The 21,333-nt window shown below is 41.8% G+C and overlaps 1 protein-coding gene across 1 annotated transcript; it reads left to right on the top strand.

Annotated features, from left to right (window-relative positions):
- Positions 281-5,922, top strand: LOC109234575 (diacylglycerol kinase 1-like). Its single transcript, XM_019400618.1, has 8 exons — positions 281-455; positions 951-2,463; positions 3,075-3,441; positions 3,601-3,677; positions 3,933-4,052; positions 4,389-4,553; positions 4,879-5,016; positions 5,143-5,922. The coding sequence occupies exons 2-8, from the start codon at positions 1,267-1,269 to the stop codon at positions 5,290-5,292; spliced, it is 2,214 nt and encodes a 737-aa protein (XP_019256163.1). The 5' UTR covers positions 281-455; positions 951-1,266; the 3' UTR covers positions 5,293-5,922.

Below are 21,333 nucleotides of genomic sequence, written 5' to 3'. Positions count from 1 at the left end.
ATGTTATAATGACAAGTGTCATAATTTCTATTAACAATATAATTATACTAAATATTGGATAACATAATAAATAAAATACATAACGAAAAAATTATTTGATAACTATATAAGTTCCCTTAATTTAATGGAGATTTATTTATTAAAATTTAGACAATATTTATTCTATTTATATAGAATAGGATCAAATAATTGTGATAATTCCGAACGTAACATGAAAAATTAACAAAATGACAAATATTTTTTTAATATTGACCGCGCATCGGGTACGAGTACTAGTTCCATTAAAGCAAAAGAGCGAGCAGAGCAGATTTAGGCTTTGGCTTTTGCTTTCTTCGCTTTACTTTGCTTAGATTCTCCATTTTCTTCTTGGCCCAGGGTTTTGCTGCTACGACTCTGCTACAGAAACAAACAGAGAACGAGACTAATACAATCTCTTTTTTAATTTTGCTAATACGGTAAGATTATTTACTACCAATTTGTAATGGTTTTGTTGATTTAATTGACTTTTTTTCACGAACTATGATCACGTTGCTTTCTTCGTCCTTCCTTTCAAAAACGAGTTTTGAGCCATTTCGTGATGGTCTGTTATAATATCAGTTTAACTAGTAATTATTTTTGTTTTGCTTCCATTTCCTAGAGATTTCGTTTGAAAATTGTTTTACAAACAATTTAATTCGAGAAGCAAGTACATTGTTTTTGACTCAATGGGAATGATGATTGTTTCCCTGTGCAAGAGGTGGCAGATGGGCTATGGCATAGTATATTTTAACTTGCAACATTTATGCAGTATAATAGTTTTAATTTCTGTTTAATGTTAGGTAAATGTATACTGTATACATGTTCAATTTATTCTTAGCTAAAATTAGGTTAACATTGGAAGTATTCCACCACGGTTTAGTGGGATATTTCTGGGCACTTGTCTGATATACATTTTATTCTCATATTTGCAGGTTATTTTACTGTGTTGATTCAAAGGTTTAAGGTCCTTCCAGGATCAAAGTGAATAAGTAGGATTTCAAGGATGAGTTGAAGTGAAGTATCATCATCTCTAGACAAAGGTTTCGAAGTAGTAAGCTACAATATATGGCATATTAGGGGTAAAACGAAACCCAATGTAGGATAATAACACCAGCTTGGCTTTAGATTGTGGCAGTTTGTGAAGGAGGTGAATGGTGTTGTTATTCGTAGCCTAATGCTTGCCTAGGTTCAGATTTATACTGACGTACTTGTATTTGTGTACCAAATATGGAATTATAGAATTTTAATATGGAAGACTTTAGAGAATCAGAGCTTCCACTTCTTAGCTGGATCAGCAAAAATCCTTCTGAGATGGCGGAATCCCCTCTGTTTATTGTCTCCTGTGTCATGGCTGGTTTAGTTGGAATTTTAACTATACTTTACACAGCTTTCCAGTGGAGAAGGAACACAAATGGTAGTTGGATGAAAGCCATAGCCAGATCAAAGAAAAACCCGAAAACAAGGAATAAGGTCCCTGTGGCTCCTCATACTTGGGCTTTAGAAACTGTTTCTCGAGGGAAAAGTTTAAATTGCGGTGTCTGTTTAAAGTCCATTTCTCCATCTCAGACTCTTGGCCCAATTGTGGCTTCGGAAAGTTTCTTTAATCGTTGCAGCATATGTGGTGCAGCAGCTCATCTGTGTTGCTCATCGAGTGCTCACAAGGATTGCAAATGTGTATCTATGTTTGGATACCCTAATGTGGTACATCAGTGGGCAGTGCGCTGGACAGAGGTAGCTGATCAACCTGATGAATCTTATTTCTGCAGCTACTGTGAAGAGCCATGCAGTAGTTCATTTCTTGGTGGGTCCCCTATATGGTGTTGCCTGTGGTGTCAGCGTTTAGTTCATGTTGATTGTCATGCCAATATGTTCAATGAAACTGGTGATATTTGTGACCTGGGCCCTTTCAGAAGGCTTATTCTATCGCCACTTTATGTGAAAGAGCTTAACAGGACTTCTGCGGGCGGACTGCTGAGTTCTATCACACAAGGAGCCAATGAGATTGCATCTTCAGTGCGTGCTAGTATAATAAGTCAAAGCAAGAAATACAAACATAGTAATGAGAAACATGGGAATGGGACCTCTGCAGAGACAAGCAATGGTGATGCTACTGGGGACACAACTGCTGAAAGCACTGCTGATAGTCATCAAGTAAATGGTAATTGTAGAATAGAGGAAAACTGCAATGGCTGTGTAAATAGAGAGGGTGTGGATCAGCAGCAAGACAGTGGTGTGAAAAAGATGATATCTATACCCAGCTTCAAGAGGAGTTCATCCATTAATCAGAAGGATGAATCTCAATTGATAGGGATAAAGCAGAAATATGAATTGACTGATTTGCCTCCAGATGCCAGGCCTTTGCTAGTTTTTATAAACAAGAAAAGTGGAGCTCAACGAGGAGATTCACTTAGGCAGCGGTTAAACCTTTTATTAAATCCAGTGCAGGTGAGGTGAAGCTCCTTAGCTACTCACTGTTCTTTTAGCATCCATCTTGTGAATAATTCTTGCTCTCTCTATTTATCTATCGGTAGTAATGTGTTAATCAGTGCAACAATTACATTTTGAGAAATGTTACCACCATAGGTGGTTAGTTAATACAGCTGTCCTTTAAATGGCATAGAGGGCTCGTGCTTGTAGCTGCTAAAAAGATTCAATGAGCCTTATTTTATCTGCCAACATGCTTTTGAAAGTGTTGTAACACATTCCTTGGATAATTGTAAATGTACCGCCTAATAATGTTTCATTATCAACGGTTGACTTGTATAATCTTGGTATTATGGTGAATGTTGTAAATTTGACTTTGGCAGATCTCTATCAGGCAGAGGCACAAATATGGTGATAGATAAATACATTATCCCTTTACAGGGTTTCTGTGCGGCGGAGTGCTAATTTCCTTTTATGCTACTTGATTATATGCCTTATGAGCTTCATTAATGATGTCTAGTCTTTTCTGTTTAAAGGCTTTTTTTTGTGGTCCAGCTTTTTCAGTAGATTCATGAATGTTTTTGCCAGCGAGCCAATGTGTTGATCTGATTTTCCATGGATATGCTAATTAGGTCTTTGAGTTGAGTTCAACCGAAGGGCCCGAAGTCGGTCTGCATCTTTTTAGAAGGGTGCCTCACTTCCGGGTTCTTGTATGTGGAGGTGATGGTACTGTAGGTTGGGTTTTGAATGCCGTAGATAAACAAAACTATGTTTCTCCTCCACCAGTGGCAATACTCCCCGCTGGGACAGGAAATGATTTGGCTCGAGTTCTTTCCTGGGGAGGTGGCTTGGGTTCTGTAGAGAGACAAGGTGGTCTTTGCACACTTTTGCATGATATTGAACAAGCTGCAGTAACTATCCTTGATCGATGGAAAGTTTCTATCTTAGACCAACAAGGCAAGCTGCTTCAAGCCCCGAAGTTCTTGAACAACTACCTTGGTATGGTAACTGTTCTTCTTTGGACGGCAGATGATATATTAAGTTTGCTTTACTGGAGAATGTGATGATCATCATCTCACTTTTACAGTGTTTTTTTCAATTCTATTTTTTTTTCTTTTGGTTGCAAATTTTGATTAGTGTTCGTTATTGATGTTCCAGGGGTTGGCTGTGATGCAAAGGTTGCATTAGAAATCCATAATATGAGGGAGGAAAACCCCGAGAAGTTCTACAATCAGGTATGCAGATCATCTTCTATAAGATCATGTGGAGCATGATAATTGGGTTTGTGAATTTGGTTTGATAAAGAAATAGGTCTGTCTTTGACTTATCTAATGAATTGCATCATCTATGTATTCATGCATCTCTTGTTTGTAGGATCGTATGGAATTTTTTTGGCGTAACTGAGAGTTAACTTCCATGTATGTCTCCTTCCTATTTTATATGCATTTGTGACTGATATATATTTTTTTTTGGTTGCAAAAATGCTGCAGTTTATGAACAAAGTTCTTTACGCCAGAGAAGGTGCTAAGAGTATCATGGATCGGACATTTGCAGATTTTCCATGGCAAGTTAGGGTGGAGGTTGATGGTGTTGAGATTGAGGTTCCTGAGGTGGTGACAAAAGGCTTAACTATACTTGTGGAAAAAACATTTTTGCTTCGAATATCTACTTTTAGTTATTTGATATGTGATTCTTACTGCAGTCTATCTTTTAATAACTCTCATCATTCTTATATAAGTTGCAATAATACTATCAACTCTCTGGAGATACTAGGAAATCTTCTATCATGATAAAAGGTGCAAAAGTTTATAAGGGAAATTTGGTGGATAATTCTGTATATTCTTCTTAAAGATGTTTTAGAGAGTCATCACGGTCTTGAAACCACCTTCAGCAACTAAAAGATTATTGATCTTTAATGATGAGTTATTACTTTGTGACTTCTGTAGGATGCAGAAGGTGTTCTTGTAGCTAATATTGGAAGCTACATGGGTGGAGTAGACTTGTGGCAGAATGAAGATGAAACTTATGACAATCTTGATCCTCAATCCATGCATGACAAGATGCTGGAGGTTGTCAGCATTTCTGGGACCTGGCATCTTGGGAAGCTTCAGGTATATAGGAAACAATTTCTGAGACGTTAATGTAGCAAAAGTAATTTTCATGGTCCTGTGGAGGCTGTTTCTTTTTTGTTGAGGAAAATTTTCACGTGTTAAAGTAGCTTCCTCTCAGCCCTCAGGCAGTTGTCTATGTTGTGTGTTCATATCCTTACTGGAGAGACGTTCAGTAATTCCATCTGGTGATCTTCTGACAAGAGTTGCTGCAGTTGTATAACTGGAAGAGCACTTTTTGATGGTTATTGCATGATGTGTCTATTTGATCTTTCAGCTACTTTTTGATTTCACTCTTTTGTGATAAGGTTACTGCTCTTGCAAACAGGTGGGGCTTTCGAAAGCTCGGAGGCTTGCGCAGGGGCAATTAATCAAAATTCAACTTTTTGCTGGATTTCCTGTTCAAATAGATGGAGAACCCTGGTATCAGCAACCATGTACATTGACAATAACACATCATGGACAGGTCAATTACACTTACCTATCCTTTGATATTTTCCAAGGGTGGGGAGAGGGGAAGGGAGAATGGGTTTTCACGTTAAATTTATTGAACTAATACAGAATCTATAATTTGTCCCTGCTGCTGTTACAGGTCTTCATGCTGAAGAGAGCAGCAGAAGAACCTCTAGGTCATGCAGCAGCAATAATAGCTGATGTGCTTGAGAATGCGGAATCCAATCAAGTGATCGATGCATCACAGAAGCGGGCACTTCTTCAAGAAATGGCCCTTAGACTCTCTTAGACACTGACACTTTTTAGGTTGCAGCAGTTAGTAGGAAGTTTTGTATAAAGTCCTCTGCCCTTTTTTACAGGTTCTTCCATTTCACATGTAAAATATATGGAAATTAGAAATGTATACAAAGCTAGTCAACATCTGAGCGTAGAGGCAAATTTTATGATGGTTGAACCAGTGTCCTCGTGGTCCTACGGTCTAATACTCTAATTTCTGCTCAAGTGTTTCGGTCCTTTGGGCGTGTTTTTATACAGTATCCCACAAACAGTGGCTGTAACGATATCCAAACCACCCAGTAGTTGAAGATGATGGGTTGGCCAATGCTTGCAGCTTTTAGCTGTTTGGACCATCGTAGTGGGCTGAGGATAAATTGTGGTGTAGCAGCTTTCTTATATTGCCGGTGCTTTCAATGAACATCTTACAGGAAGGAGTCATACATAGGGAAAAGAATCAGCTCTGCCTGTGAGTAGCTGCAAGTTTGAACGTGCTTCTCAAAGACAACGTCTCGTTGCGCTTCACGCTGTAATTCGTGAAGCTCTTCTATTGTTTCCTCAGTTTTATCTTCAATCCAAGTTTTATTTTACGTCTCGAGTGTAGGTACATTTCTTATATTTGGAGTTGGCTGATCTGTTTTTATTATTTTTAACTGTGCGAGGTTGATGTGATGATGTCCCAAAAACTTCTTTCAGATATACAAAATGGAAGGTGAAGAAAAAAAGATATACAAAACGGAACGTACACATTACTCATTTTTTATGCTTTTCTACGTAAATTTTTTCTCTATTATGTAAAATAAACAATGCGAAAATCGATGTAATACTTTGCATCTGATCATTGCAAATATTAAGTTATCTGTTTCGTAACATGCTCTTAACATTTGTAAGAAGTCAAAATATAGTAGAATTTTAAACGAGTACAGTTTTAAATAAAATAGCCAATTAGTTGACATTTATTCAATGTTACTAATTTTGCATTCACGATTGACTTGATTTTTTTTTTTAAAAAGCGGAAACTAATGCACAAACACTGTTAAACCAATATATGAATACTATATAATAATTTTCTAACTAATTTACCAAATGATGGCATAATTTTGACCATTTGCACATGACCCCCCCATACATGCAGCCGTTTCTTGTACTTCTCGTTTCTCCTGTTATATATTTGACCAATTTATAAATTATGACAGTGTTTTCTTTTATTTTTATTAGTAAAAATAATCGGTACATACATTCTTACAAACGTCTATCACACACTCAACTTGTCAACTAGACCTCATACAGTGTTCGAATAACTTGATTCCAAGAAAGGCTGTGGAGCTTTTATAATTCATCACGCCATAATAATAAAAAAATAAATAAAATAAAAATAAAGCTTGAGAAAGGATAAAGTGCAAGTTTATATATGCAATCATCATTTAACACACGCCCATATGATTTTACCTATTTAAAATCCAATCTCCCTCAACAGTCTTTCTTGGAATATCTCTCACGAGTTGTCATTAATAATTACGTACAAAGGCAAACAAAAATGCTGATTTTATATGGAGAAATATCATAAATATCAGATTTCAGATCCCAAGGTGACAAATGTAGTTAAGGTCATGAGATCCTCAATTCTGCCACCAGAGTGATGCCTGGTTAAACGATTTCATTCCCTAAACTATCAAAAAAATTAATTACTACACATCACAATCGAGGTTTAAGATAAAATCATCTACTCCCTCCGTCTCATATTATCAGTTGTGATTACTAAAAATAATTATCTCAAATTATTTATCACTTTAGAAGTTCAAAACAAAATTAATTATCTTTTTCCTTTTTATCCTTAGTAATAATAACTCTTCGTTAACTTTTACTTGGCAGGTATACTAAAATTACATTTTCATTTTTACTTGTCACTTTGCGCATATTGATAGTAGGCTATAGTTACGTAGTTTAGCTACCATTTACGCTCCAACTTAGCTGCACTTTATTGATATATGAATGTTAAATGATAACAAATTGCTCTAATTAAGAACTTTGTGCTTTGTAGGAGCAATTCCGGACTATGAGGACATTAAAGAGTGTTTTGGAGTTAATATGGAGCGATGAAGGCCAATCGGAGATGAGCGCGCGCAAAAGAAGAAAGAGAACTGAAGGTAGAAATATCCTCCAGGTGCGCGGTCGATCCGCGGCGCCCTGGCCGCGCTCATCAGGCAGAACAAAAGGCAATAGCGATCAATCCGCGGTTGATCCGCGGCCGCGCACGTCCCTCCGAGGATTTTTATTTCAGGGGTAAGTTTGTAAGTTCAGAGGCGACTCTCCTTGACCTATATGAAGCCCAGCTTGCCCAAAAAGAGGGTATCTTGATTTTTGGAAGGATTTCGAAGGCAAGAACATGCAAGAAGCAAGATAGAATATTCAGCATAAAGTTTTTATCTTTCTTCCTCTTGTTTTTATCATTGATGATGAATTCTATTGTAAAAACAATTACGCATAGCTAAACTCCTTATCTAGGGTTTTGATGGAACCTATTGGAGGATGATTTTCTTGTTATGTTAATATAGATTTGCCATAGTATTCTCTCTATTTGTTCAACTATATTTTGATTGCTATTGATTGAAGGCCCTCATTCGACTGTGCCTATTTAGTATGTATTACTTGGGAGAGAGTGCATATTTAGGTAGTTGTTGAACAACACCACTCCTAACGTATATGAGGGATCAACACGAAGGGTTTAAAGGTGGGATTAAGGATAACGAAAACTTGGGTGCGATCCAAGTGAGCTGTACTTAAAGCTAGCTAGCATAATTCGGGAGAATATGTCTAGTATATTGTTGTAATTACTCGAAAGAGAGTTACGACAATCAGAGTGCTCATGATCAATAGAGAAGTCTTAGGCAAATTTATAGCAAACATAGCGGAAAGGATTCCGACAATAGGGAAAATCAGAACCTTAGATCACTCCAATTCTTGTTTACAACCCGTTTCGTAGTTAGTTATTCTTTATTGCATTTTCTTTACGTATTATTTAATTAGTAAACATCCACTTTATTACTTTAATATTTCTGAAGATTGAATACGTGAATTTGTGTAAGTCCAATAGCTGTGATTGATAGGTTAATTCCCTGTGGGATTCGACTCCGGACTTATTAACCGGAATATATTTGCAGCAACCGCTTAGTCCTTTTTATAATGCATAGTTGGGCGTGATCAAATTTTGGCGCCGTTGCCGGAGAATTAACGATATTATTAATTGCAGTTAAAAAAAGTGCAAAATTCTTAGTGTAGTCAATTTTCTTCAACTTAAACTTAATATATTGAAATTCTAACGTTTGTAGTCTTGGGTATTACAGGTACATGCCCAGAAACTCCTCAAGAACTGGTGAATTGTTTGAAGCACTATTAGATCCTGAGAAAGTTTTCAAGGCATTGAATCGTGCAAACAAGAAAGGAAAACAACAACAGAACTCAACAGAACAAATCGAACCAGATATGAGAGACGAAGTAAACAACAGAAATAATAGGAATGACCCGAACAATGAGGGTGTGGTGCCGCTTGTGCCAGAAGCAGCATTGTACGATTGGGCACAACCCACCGATGACAACTTCGCAACCGCAATTGCAGTCCCTCAGATACAAGCAGAATCATTCCAAATAACAAATAACATGCTACATTTGTTGCAGAACAAGGGACTGTTCTCAGGGTCATACGTTTGAAGATCCTCAGCAGCATCTGAAAAATTTCCTGTCGATCCGTGCCCCGCAAAGGCAACATAATGTGACACCGGAAGCAATAAGGTTGTTGTTGTTTCCATTCTCAATAACGGGAGCGGCTCAGACTTGGCTTAATTCACTCCCCTTAAACTCTATCACTACTTGGGAAGAATTAGTCAAGCAATTTGTGAACAAATTCTACCCACCAAATAAGACTGCTCAACAAATTGATGAGGTATTGAGCTTCAGACAGAAACCAACAGAGACATTATAAAAAACGTGGGAGAGGTTCAAGGGTGTGCTGGTTACGTGTCCACATCAGTGTATTCCGGAGTAGATGTTGGGGCAGAGGTTCTACATGGGTTTGGCAGATAGCTTGAAGGCCAATGGTGATGTTTCAGCAGGTGGAGCATTTTTTAGAAAAATATTCAGAGAAAGCAAGATCCTACTTGACAAGATGGCCCAAAACTCAGGATGGACGACAAGAAACGCTCCAATCACTCATGTAGTTCACTTAGTGGCTTTAGACCCAAATAACTCCATAGCTGAAAATATGGACACTTTAGTGACACAAATGAGTATCCTCACCAAAAAGGTTGATGAATCAGGCCAGAAGCAGTAGGTACATATAGTTGATGCAACTAATGGGGGCTTATGTACATCATGCATTAATCAACCATATGTTTGCTCGTGGAGTGCTGAAGGTGATAACCGGCAATCAAGAAAATATTAACAATGTGGCCAACTACGGGGGACAGAGGCAAGGTGGTCAGAATTGGGGTCAGCAGAATCAACAATGTAGACCAGCTTAGCAGCAGTACAACAACAGCAACAATCTTGGGGCGGTGCGACCACAGGGTCAAGTGGTACCTTTTCCAAAGGCAACAGGGTTACAACCAGCAAAATCAGCAGTAGGCTTATCAATAACCTCAACAACAACAGATTGCCAGACATGAAGATGGGTTTGCTAAACTTGAGGGAATGATGAAACAATTGATTGGGTCCACTGGAAAAATAACTAAAAGAGTAGACTCACATGAATCAGTGATAAAAAATATTGAGATCTAATTAGGACAGATTTCGATGGCTTTAAATAATCGTCCCCAAGGGACGTTACCTGCATACACACAAATCAATCCAAAAGAGCAGCGCCCGAAACATCTTATAGCAGTAAGTCTCCGCAATGGTAGAGACCTAGATCTGGAGCAAGAAATTGCTCGTGAAAGCAGACCTACTGAGACACTAGTACCAGTACCCATTGAGATAGATGATTCTGCATGGTTAACTGAGGTGACAGTACAACATGCACAAGAGAACGCCAGCAAAAAAAAAGAGGTTGTGAACGAGACTGAGGTAGCACAGGAACCGATAGTAGAAGTAGTGCCTGAACAAGAAAAAAATCAAATCACAGGGAAGAAGCGACCTCCAGCACCATTTCCATAGAGATTGGCCAAGTATCAGAAAGATGAGCAGTACAAGAAATTCTTGGATATGTTGGAGCAAATTCAAGTAAACATTCCATTGATTGACGCTTTAAAAGAGATGCCTGGTTATGAGAAAATGATGAAGGACTTGATGTCCCGTAAGTTCGACTTTCAGGACTTGGCCACGATTACAATGACTTAGACTTGCAGTGCTGTTGTGACGAGACCCATCGCTGAGAAGCTGTCTGACCTAGGGAGTTTCACAATCCCATGTATAATAGGCAACTATGCGTTTGCTAATGAACTGTGTGATTTGGGGGCAAGCATAAACCTGATGCCCCTGGCTATCTACAAAAGGTTGGGCATTGGAAGAGCTAGACCCACGTCCATGTTACTACAACTGGCTGACCGGAAAGTGAAGAGGCCCTTTGGTATTCTCGATGATGTATTAGTACAGGTGGGAAAGTTTGTGTTCCCAGCAGATTTTGTCATTCTTGACTGTCAGGTTGACGAGGAAATTCCCATAATTTTGGGAAGACCATTCTTGGCCACTGGGAGACCTTTGATTGATTGTGAAATGGGAGAGCTTAAAATGAGATTAAATGATGAGGAAATAACATTCAACGTACAGAAATCGATGCGGCGACCAAGCGAATTTGCTAACTGCTCTCTAATAGAAGTCGTGGATGTAATTTTGGAGGGGGAAGATGAGACTTTGAACATCAAAGACCCTCCAGTATCCTGTCTCATGAACTTAGATAAAGCAAACGGTGAGGACTTGGCGGAGTGGGTACTTGCTCTTGAAGGACAAGGTTTTTGGAGAAGGGAGCTTGAGTTTGAGCCTTTGCACTTAGAAGAAAGGAAAACTCCTCCAGCTAAGCCATCGATAGAAGAGCCACCAGAGATGGAATTGAAGCCCCTACCACCTCATCTCAGGTATGCTTTCTTGGGACCTAACTCAACTTTACCTGTTATTATCTCATCTAGTTTGTTAGATGTACAGGCAGAACAGCTTTTGCAGTTGATGGAGTACAAGACTGCAATTGGTTGGACCATTGCAGACATTAAGGGTATCAGCCCGGTCTTCTGTATGCATAAGATTTTACTAGAAGATGGGCACAAACCTTCTAGAGAACATCAAAGAAGGTTGAACCCCAACATGAAAGAGGTGGTGAAGAAAGAAGTGATTAAGTGGTTAGATGCGGGAATCATATTCCTCATCTCTGACAGCAACTGGGTTAGCCCAGTTCAGTGTGTGTTGAAAAATGGAGGTATGACGGTAGTGAAAAATGAGAAGAATGAATTGATCTCTACACGAACAGTCACTGGTTGGCGGATCTGTATGGATTACAGGAAGTTGAACTTGGCTACCCGGAAGGACCATTTCCCACTGCCATTCATTGATCAGATGCTAGATAGATTGGCAAAGAGGTCCCACTTTTGCTTTCTGGACGGGTACTCGGGGTATAATCAGATTTCTATTGCCCCGAAGGATAGAGAGAAAACATCGTTCACCTGCCCTTATGGTATCTATGCCTTTCGGAGAATGTCGTTCACCTATGCAACGTACCCGCCACATGGCCATCTTCACAGATATGGTAGAGGAAATAATGGAGGTTTTCATGGATGACTTCTCAGTGGTGGGGAACTCATTCAAGGACTGCCTTGTGAACTTGAGGAGAGTATTGAAAAGGTGTATCGAGACTAATCTGGTACTCAATTGGGAAAAGTGCCATTTCTGTAATGACCCGGCCGGTTGTTTTAAGAATTTACGCCCTGATCCCCTATTAACTGCTTTCCCCATGTTTGTTTCTGCTATTGTGAGTTGCCGGGATGATTTATTTGGAGTTCCGGAGAGTTTTGGGACACTTAGTACCTAAATGAGAGCTTAAGCTTTAGAATTTGGACCGTAGTCGGAGCAGTGTGAAGATGGCCTCGGAATGGAATTTCGTTGGTTCCGTTAGCTCCGTTAGGTGATTTCGGACTTAGGGGCGTGTTCGGATTGTGTTTTGGGGGTCCGTAGCTTAATTAGGCTTGAAATGTGCAAAGTTGAATTTTTAAAGTTTCTCGTTCAATAGTGAGATTTTGATATCGGGGTCAGAATGGAATTCCGGAAGTTGGAATAGGTCCGTTGTGTCATTTGGGACGTGTGTGCAAAATTTCAGGTGAATCGGGCAAGGTTTGGCAGACTTTTTGATCAAAAGCGGAATTCAAAAGTTTTTAGAGTTCTTAGGCTTGAATCCATGGTTAATTCGATGTTTCAATGTTGTTTTAGGTGTTTTGAGTATTGGTACAAGTTTGGAAGGTGGTATATGACTTGCTTGTGCCTTTGGTTGAGGTCCCGGGGGCCTCAGGGTGATTTCGGGTGGTTAACGGGTGATTTTGAGTTGAGTTTGGCAGCTGAAGGAGTTCTGTTGCTGTCATAATCGCACCTGCGGCTAGGGGACCGCAGGTGCGGGCCTGCAGAAGCGGAAGACTAGCCGCAGATGCGGAAGTTGGCGTGAAGGGCTGAAGCGCAGGTGCGGATGATTGGTCGCACCTGCGGAACCGCAGGTGCGAAAGGTGAGGCGCAAGTGCGGAATTTTGGTTTTAAGTGAAAACCGCAGATGCGGTGCTTGGGCCGCAGGTGCGGTATCGCAGGTGCTTTGTAGGGACCGCAGGTGTGAAAAGCCTGGGTCAGAAAATATAAAAGGTTTCTTTCGCGAATCTTTGGTTATTTCACCATTTCTAAGACGACTTTGGAGCTTTTTGGGAGATTTTGAAGAGAGAATTCAAGGGAAATTCATTTAGGTAAGATTTTTTAACATAAAACCCGATTCCTGTGGTGTTATTTCACGGATTAGGCTTGTAATTGATGGAAAATTAGTGGTTGAAATTGAAGAGTTAGGGCTTGTAATTGGAGACCAAAAATTAGGGGTTTGAGGGGTCATTTGTGGTTGGATTTCGGTAAATTTGATATGCATGAACTCGTGGGAGGATAAGGATTCCATGATGTAAATTTTACCCGATTCTGAGACGTGGGCCCAGGGGCGTTTTGGTTATTTTTCCTAATTTTGTGTATTAGCTTAGAATTAATTAGTTGAGTTAGTTACTTGAAGTGTTATTTATATTACACAATTACTTTGAATAGATTTGGTCCATTTGGAGTCGGATACTTGTGGCAAGAACGTGGTATAGAATTGATTGAGCTGGTTCGAGGTAAGTGGCTTGTCTAACCTTGTGTGGGGGAACTCCCCTTAGGATTTGGTACTGTGATATCTGAAATGCCTTGTACGTGAGGTGACGAGCGTGTACTTGTACTGATTGTTGAAAATCCTGTTTTCCATTTAAGTATCTATATTTCGTATTTTACTTCACTGTTTACACTACTTGAACTTTGAGCTTACTGTTAGCTTAGGAAAGCATGCCTAAATGACTAAATTGCCTACTTGCTCAAACCGCCTTATCTGAACCCTGTGCAGCATGCTAGGTTAGAATTACCTGTCCATTTTTGATATTAAATTGAATTGAGTTGATTATTCTTGTGTTGTTGTTGCGTGTTTACATAGGGACTACGGGTGGTTCCCGGTAGATCCCCCTTGTCTGTTTATTTGGGACTACGGATGTGGTATTCCGGTAGATCCCCCCCTGCACAGTGATATGGACTACGGGACAGCACCCGAGAGATCCATTGATTATTTACCTTTGGGATTACGGATTTGGTATTCCGGTAGATCCTCCTGCACAGAGATATGGACTACGGTACGGGAGATCCACCGATTATTTACTTTTGGGGCTACAGGATGGGATCCTGGTAGACCCCCGGTTGTTATCTCTATGTAGAGTTGTATACCTTCTGCGATTATTTGCCTTGGTTGTGGTTGTTGTTTCTCACATTATCTGTATTTCTTTACTACTGCACATCTTCCTTATATATTATTGTATATGACCGGTAGGGCCCTGACCTTCCTCGTCACTACTCGACCGGGGTTAGGCTCGACACTTACTGGGTACCGCTATGGTGTACTCATGCCCTTTCCTGCACATGTTTTTGCGTGTGCAGATCCAGGTACTTCTACTCAGTTTTATCATCCTTGAGGCGAGGCGCTCTTTTAGAGACTTCGAGGTATATCTGCCGCGACCGTAGACCGAGGAGTCCCATTCTATTCTCTGTACTAGTATAGTCCTTCTGTATCTTCCTTATTGATAGACATTCTAGAGTTAGAGCCTTTTATGTACTCTTAGCTTGTGATTCATGGGATTCCGAATTTTAGGAGTGTTCAGTTGGAAATCTTGTATTGTTATATGCCGGGCGGTATCTTAAACACTGTTATACTTTGTTATCTCGGTTTTTATTAGTTTATTTTCTGCAATTATTTTTTTTCCGCATTTGTTAGGCTTACCTGCTCGTAGAGACTAGGTGCCGTCACGACTGTTAAGAAAATTTCACTTCATTTGAATTCCTTGTCGTGCGAGATCTTTGATATCGAAATTCTAAACTTTTGTCTTCTATTCTCTCACAGATGGTGAGGACACGTGCTACTGGAGGTGACCAGACACCCGCGCCCCCTGCGAGAGCCGTCAGAGGTCGGGGCCGGGGTAGAGGACGAGGACGCGCACGCGGTGCAGCCAGAGCACCCGTGCGAGCTGCTACCGAGGAGCCACCAGCAGTTCCAGCTGGAGCCCAGGCGCCTGACACGTCTACTGCTACTACCACTCCAGCACTCCAGGAGACTCTAGCGTAGTTTATGCGTGTCTACACCATACTAGCTCAGGCAGGGTTGCTTCCCCTTGCTGCAGCCACATCCCAGGCTGGGGGAGGAGTACCGACTCCCGCCGCCCGCACTCTGGAGCAGCGAGTGCATGTTGAGCAGGTCCCATAAATTATACCGGCACAGCCTGTAGCCCCAGCTCAGCCCGTGGAGAGGGCATTAGCTTCAGAGGAGGAGCAGAAGAGGCTTGAGAGGTTCAAGAAGTATCAGCCTCCTACATTCAGTGGACTAGCATCAGATGATGCTCTAGGATTTCTAGAGGAGTGCTACCGTATCCTCCGTACCATGGATATATCAGGATCGAGGGGAGTTTCCTTCACTACCTTTCAGCTTCGAGGAGCCGCCTATCAGTGGTGGCGTGCTTATGAGTTAGACAGTCCGGATGAGGCAGCTTCCCTGACTTGGACTCAGTTTTCAGATATGTTCACAAGAGCGTATGTTCCCCAGAGCCTCAGGGACGCTTGGCGCGCAGAGTTTGAGCATTTGTGCCAGGGTACTATGACTATCTCGGAGTATGCTGTCCGTTTCACCGACTTGGCTAGACATGCACCAGCTTTGGTTTCTACTGTTTGCGAGAAGGTTCGCCAATTTATTGAGGGGCTCATTCCCAGCATCAGGTCTAGTATGGCTCGAGAGTTGGAGATGGATATTTCTTATCAGTAGGTGGTGAGCATTGCTAGGAGAGTAGAGGGTATGCATGCTCGGGACAGAGAGGAGAGGGAGGCCAAGAGCTCTTGAGAGTCGGGCCATTATTCTGGTGCCCGTGCCCCAGCTTCAGCTCGTCATGGTAGGGGTTATATGAGTCGCCCCGTTCATTCAGCTCTTCCAGCAGCTAGTGGTATTCCAGCTCCTCCTAGACCTCAGGAGCCTTATTATGCACCTCCAGTATCTAGTGCGCCTCCTGCACGGGGTGCTTCCAGTGGTCAGTCCAGCAGACCTTGCCCGAGCCAGTCACAGCCGCCACGTCCTCCGAGAGCTTATTTTGAGTGTGGTGACACATGCCATATGGTGAGGGATTGCCCTAGACTTTGTATGGGTGCAACATCACAGACTTCTCAGCTGCAGCATGCCCCGCAGAGTTCTCAGGCTATGATTACAGCACCAGTTGCTACCCCACCTGCCCCGCCAGCTAGAGGTGGAGGTCGGGGAGGTAGAAGTCGCCCTAGAGGGGGAGGCCAGGCCAGATACTATGCCCTTCCTGCCCGTACTGAGGTTGTCGCCTCCGATTCTGTCATCACAAGTATTATCCTGGTCTGTCATTGAGATGCATCAGTTTTATTCGATCCAGGCTCCACTTATTCTTATGTGTCCTCTTATTTTGCCTCGTATTTGGGCGTATCTCGAGATTCTTAGTGTTCTGTTGTTTATGTTTCTACTCCTGTTGGAGATTCTCTTGTTGTGGATCACGTTTATCGGTCGTGTTTGATTGCTCTTAGTGGTTTTGAGACCAGATCCGATCTTATTGCTCAGCATGGTAGACTTTGATATTATTCTAGGCATGGATTGGTTGTCACCCCATTATGCTATTCTTGATTGTCATGCAAAAACCGTGACGCTGGCTATGCCAGGTGTGCCGCGAGTAGAGTGGAGGGGTACCTTAGATCATACTTCCAGTAGAGTTATTTCGTTCCTTAAGGCTCAGCGTATGGTTGAGAAGGGGTGTGACGCATATATAGCTTATGTGAGAGATGTCAGTATTGATACCCCTACAGTTGATTCAGTCCCAGTAGTACAGGATTTCTCTACTATGTTTCCAACTGATCTTCCGGGTATATCGCCCGATAGAGATATTAATTTTGGCATTGATCTATTGCCGGGCACTCAGCCCATTTCTATTCCTCCGTACCGTATGGCTCCTCCTGAGTTGAAGGGGTTGAAGGAGCAGTTTACAGGAATTGCTTGATAAGGGTTTCATTCGGCCTAGTGTATCACCTTGGGGTGCTCCTGTCTTATTTGTGAAGAAGAAGGATGGTTCTATGCGTATGTGTATTGATTATCGCCAGTTGAACAAGGTTACAGTGAAGAACCATTATCTTTTGCCTCGTATTGATGACCTGTTTGATCAGTTACAGGGTGCTCGTGTGTTTTCTAAGATTGACTTGCATTCAGGCTATCATCAATTGAAGATTCGGGAGCCAAATATCCCGAAGACTGCCTTCAGGACTCGGTATGGTCATTACGAGTTCCTTGTTATGTCATTTGGGCTGACCAATGCCCTAGCAGCCTTCATGCATTTGATGCACAGTGTATTCCGGCCATATCTTGATTCATTCATCATTGTCTTTATTGATGACATTCTGGTATATTCCTAAAGTCGGGAAGATCATGAGCAGCACCTGAGGACAGTGCTTCAGACTTTGAGAGAGAAGAAATTATATGCTAAGTTCTTAAAATGTGAGTTTTGGTTGGATTCTATGGCATTCTTGGGTCACGTGATATCTAGTGAGGGGATAAGGGTGGATCCAAAGAAAGTGGAAGCAGTGTAGAGTTGGCCCAGACAATCCTAAGCTACAGAGATCCGCAGTTTTCTTGGCTTGGCGGGTTATTACCGTCGATTAGTTCAGGGATTTTCATCTATTGCAGCACCTATGACCAGGCTGACCCAGAAGGGTGCTCCGTTCCAGTGGACGAAAGAGTGTGAGGAGAGCTTTCAGAAGCTCAAGATAGCTTTGACTACAGCCCCAGTTTTGATATTGCCTACTGGTTCAGGGTCTTATATTGTCTATTGTGATGCCTCGAGGGTTGGCCTTGGAGCGGTATTGATGCAGGACGGTAGGGTGATTGCCTACGCGTCCATACAGTTGAAGGTACATGAGAAGAATTATCCTGTCCATGACCTCGAGTTAGCTGCTATTGTTCACGCCTTGAAGATCTGGCGTTATTATTTGTACGGTGTGCCTTGTGAGATTTATATTGATCACCGGAGTTTGCAGCATCTGTTCAAGCAGAAGGACCTTAATTTGCGTCAGAGGAGGTGGTTGGAGCTGTTGAAGGACTATGATATCACTATTTTGTATCACCCAGGTGATTATCGCGCAGCGGACTCAACCTTAGGAAGAGTGGGCGCTAATACTTTTACCCAATAGTGGTATCGGGGTCAATTTCCACAGGGAGCTAGAAAGGGAGTTGGATATTTGCTTAGCCTAGAAATGTGTGTTTGCTTCTAATTGATCTTCTATCATTTTTGGGTTTTTATGATTATCAACTACAATTTAACAACTACTAATTATAACTAAATTATGCTAAGATATTAATTCTAGGTTGTATGCAAGATAGAGAAAGGCACTAGGGTCGTGGCATTTACCTAGGTGGTCAACTAACAGGTAGAGATTCCTGATACAAGAATGATGATTATGGGGCTTATGCTATAACCGTTGCACGATTGCACTCACTCTCACACCTCTCGGTAGAAAGAGTGATTTTGCCCAATTGACTCTCTCGAGACCAATTAGGTAGGCTAACAAGCCAAGCAACTTAGGGTTCAAGTTGGGTAATTACTCTCTCGAGGTTTTACCCGTTAATTGGGACTACCATTCTCGTGGGTCCATCCCTCCTTGTTGGGTTAATTTTGGAGTCATAGACACTCTTTCTCAAGAAGAGTCAAGACCCACTAAGCTAGACTTAGTGTTTGCAACCACCATATCCTAGTTAAAACATAAAATTAACCCAAATATCAAACACCCAACATCATTCAAGCATTAAACAATCACACCCATTAATTAACCACACTAGGGTTAAGCCACAACCCTAGCTAATGGGTTTAGCTAGCCATAATAGCAACAGAAATTGAAGAAGTAGTAGATAAAATCAACATATTAATTAACTAGAATGTTAATCTACAAGAATCCACGATAAAACAAGATGAAAATGCCCAAAATAGGTTGAAACTTGAGTCTCACGAGTGTTGCTGCTATCTGATGTCTAAAACTTAACCTAGAAATAATAAAATATTCTATTTATACTAGGCTAGAAAAACTGGACAAAAATACCCTTGCGGGGCTGGCGCGGACCGCGCAAAAGTGCAGCGCGGCCGCGTAGGGGTCTTGGCCCTTTGATCATTCACTTCTGAAACTGGGGATGCGGACCGCACAAAGAGGTAGCGCGGCCGCGCAGGCTAATGGGCGCGGACCGCACAACAATGAAGCGCGACCGCATGGACACTAGCGCTGACTTCGTAGAAATGGACGCTGACCGCGCATGGAAACCCCTGAAATGGATGCTCTCTGAATCTCCTAGCGCGGCCGCGTAGCAAATCAGTGCGGTCCGCGCTAGGTCCTCTTGTCCCTACTTCAATGATTTTGACACTTGAGCAGGCTTTACTCCGTTTCAAGCTGATTTTTGACTTTCGTCATCTTGTCGCTCAACCCTGCAATCAAGCGCACTTTGTAAGAATTCTGGGTCTATTTTATGACAATTCATACATAAAGCATAGGCAAGTATGGGCATAAAACGTGTTAAAATCACAGTTATCATCGGGCAAGGCCAATGTGGTGGCCGATGCTTTGAGTCGTCGGCCGGAGAGTTTGGGGAGTTCGGCTTATTTGCCAGTAGCAGAGAGGCCCATGGCGATGGATGTTCAGGCCTTAGCTAGTCAGTTTGTGAGATTGGATCTTTCGGAGCCTAGTCGGGTCCTTGCTTGTGTGGTTTCTTGGTCTTCTTTGTTTGATCGTATCCGGGAGCGTCAGTTTGATGACCCTCATTTGCTTGTCCTCAAGGACAAGGTTCTGCGAGGTGATGCCAGAGATGTGACCATTGGTGATGACGGGATATTGAGGATGCAGGGTCGGGTTTGTGTACCCAATGTTGAAGGGCTTCGGGACTTGATTCTAGAGGAGGTCTATAGTTCACAGTACTCCATCCATCCGGGTGCCGCGAAGATGTATCAGGATTTGAGGTAGCACTATTGGTGGAGGCGGATGAATAAGGATATAGTTGGAAATCTTGTATTGTTATATGTCGGGCGGCGTCTTAAACGCTGTTATACTTTGTTATCTCGGTTTTTATTAGTTTCTTTTCCGCAATTATTTCTTTTCCGCATTTGTTAGGCTTACCTAGTCGTAGAGACTAGGTGCCGTCACGACTGTTCATGGAGGGCGAACTTAGGTCGTGACAATTTCATGGTACAGGAAGGTATAGTCTTGGGGCACCTAGTGTCGAGTAAAGGTATAGAGGTAGATCGTGCAAAGGTTGATGTGACCGAAAAGCTTCCACCACCCACATCCGTTAAAGCAATAAGAAGCTTCCTCAGGCGCGCCGGTTTCTATAGGCGATTCATAAAAGATTTTTTCAAAATTGCTAACCCCTTGTGTAAATTGCTTGAAAAAGATCACCCTTTTGTGTTTTCTGATGATTGCAGGGTAGCGTTTGAGGAGTTGAAGAAGAGACTAGTAACAACACCTATCATAGTTGCCCCCAACTGGGAGCAACCATTTGAGCTGATGCGTGATGTGAGTGACTATGGTGTGGGAGAGGTTCTTGGGCAGCGAAAAGATAAAATCATGCATCCAATATACTACGCAAGTAGAATATTGAGTGGAGCCCAGCTAAATTACTCTGTGACCGAGAAGGAGAAGCTGGCAGTGGTGTTCGCATTTGACAAATTCAGGTCATACCTGATAGGCTCGAAGGTAATTGTTTACACTGACCATGCTGCTCTCAGGTACTTAATCGAGAAGAAGGAGTCAAAGTCGCGCCAGATTCGATGGGTGCTACTGCTACAAGAATTTGACCTGGAAATCCGCGACCGAAAGGGAACGAAGAACCAAGTAGATGATCACTTGTCTAGGGTGGAAGGAGCCAAGAAGAAGGTTGAGGTGGAAGAAATTGTGGAGACTTTCCCAGATGAACAACTATTAACCACAAGTCTTGAGGAAGCGCCATGGTATGCAGACATTGCAAAGTACCTGGCGAGTGGTATTGTCCTTATGACCTTTCCTCTGCCCAAAAGAAAAGGTTCTTTCATGATTGTCGCATGTATTATTGGGATGAGCCTTATCTGTTCAGGATTTGTATTGATAACATGATCCGGAGATGTATCCCCGAGATAGACCAGTCTTCTATTTTGTAGGCATGTCACGCGTCACCATATGGTGGGAATTTCGGGGGAGTAAGGACAGCTCCGAAAGTCTTGGAGTCGGGCTTCTACTGGCCAACAGTGTTCAAAGATGCACATTTATG

The sequence above is a fragment of the Nicotiana attenuata genome, chromosome 11, assembly GCF_001879085.1.
Source record: "Nicotiana attenuata strain UT chromosome 11, NIATTr2, whole genome shotgun sequence".
NCBI lineage: Eukaryota > Viridiplantae > Streptophyta > Magnoliopsida > Solanales > Solanaceae > Nicotiana > Nicotiana attenuata.
The sequence above is the reverse complement of the archived record's forward strand: the minus strand, read 5'-3'. Positions and strand labels throughout refer to the sequence as shown.

Coding starts and splice junctions, on each gene's coding strand:
- LOC109234575 (XM_019400618.1), top strand. CDS start 1,267: ATGGAAGACTTTAGAGAATCAGAGCTTCCACTTCTTAGCTGGATCAGC. Junction 3,442..3,600: donor GTTCTTGAACAACTACCTTG/GTATGGTAACTG, acceptor TTGATGTTCCAG/GGGTTGGCTGTGATGCAAAG. Junction 4,554..4,878: donor GGCATCTTGGGAAGCTTCAG/GTATATAGGAAA, acceptor TCTTGCAAACAG/GTGGGGCTTTCGAAAGCTCG.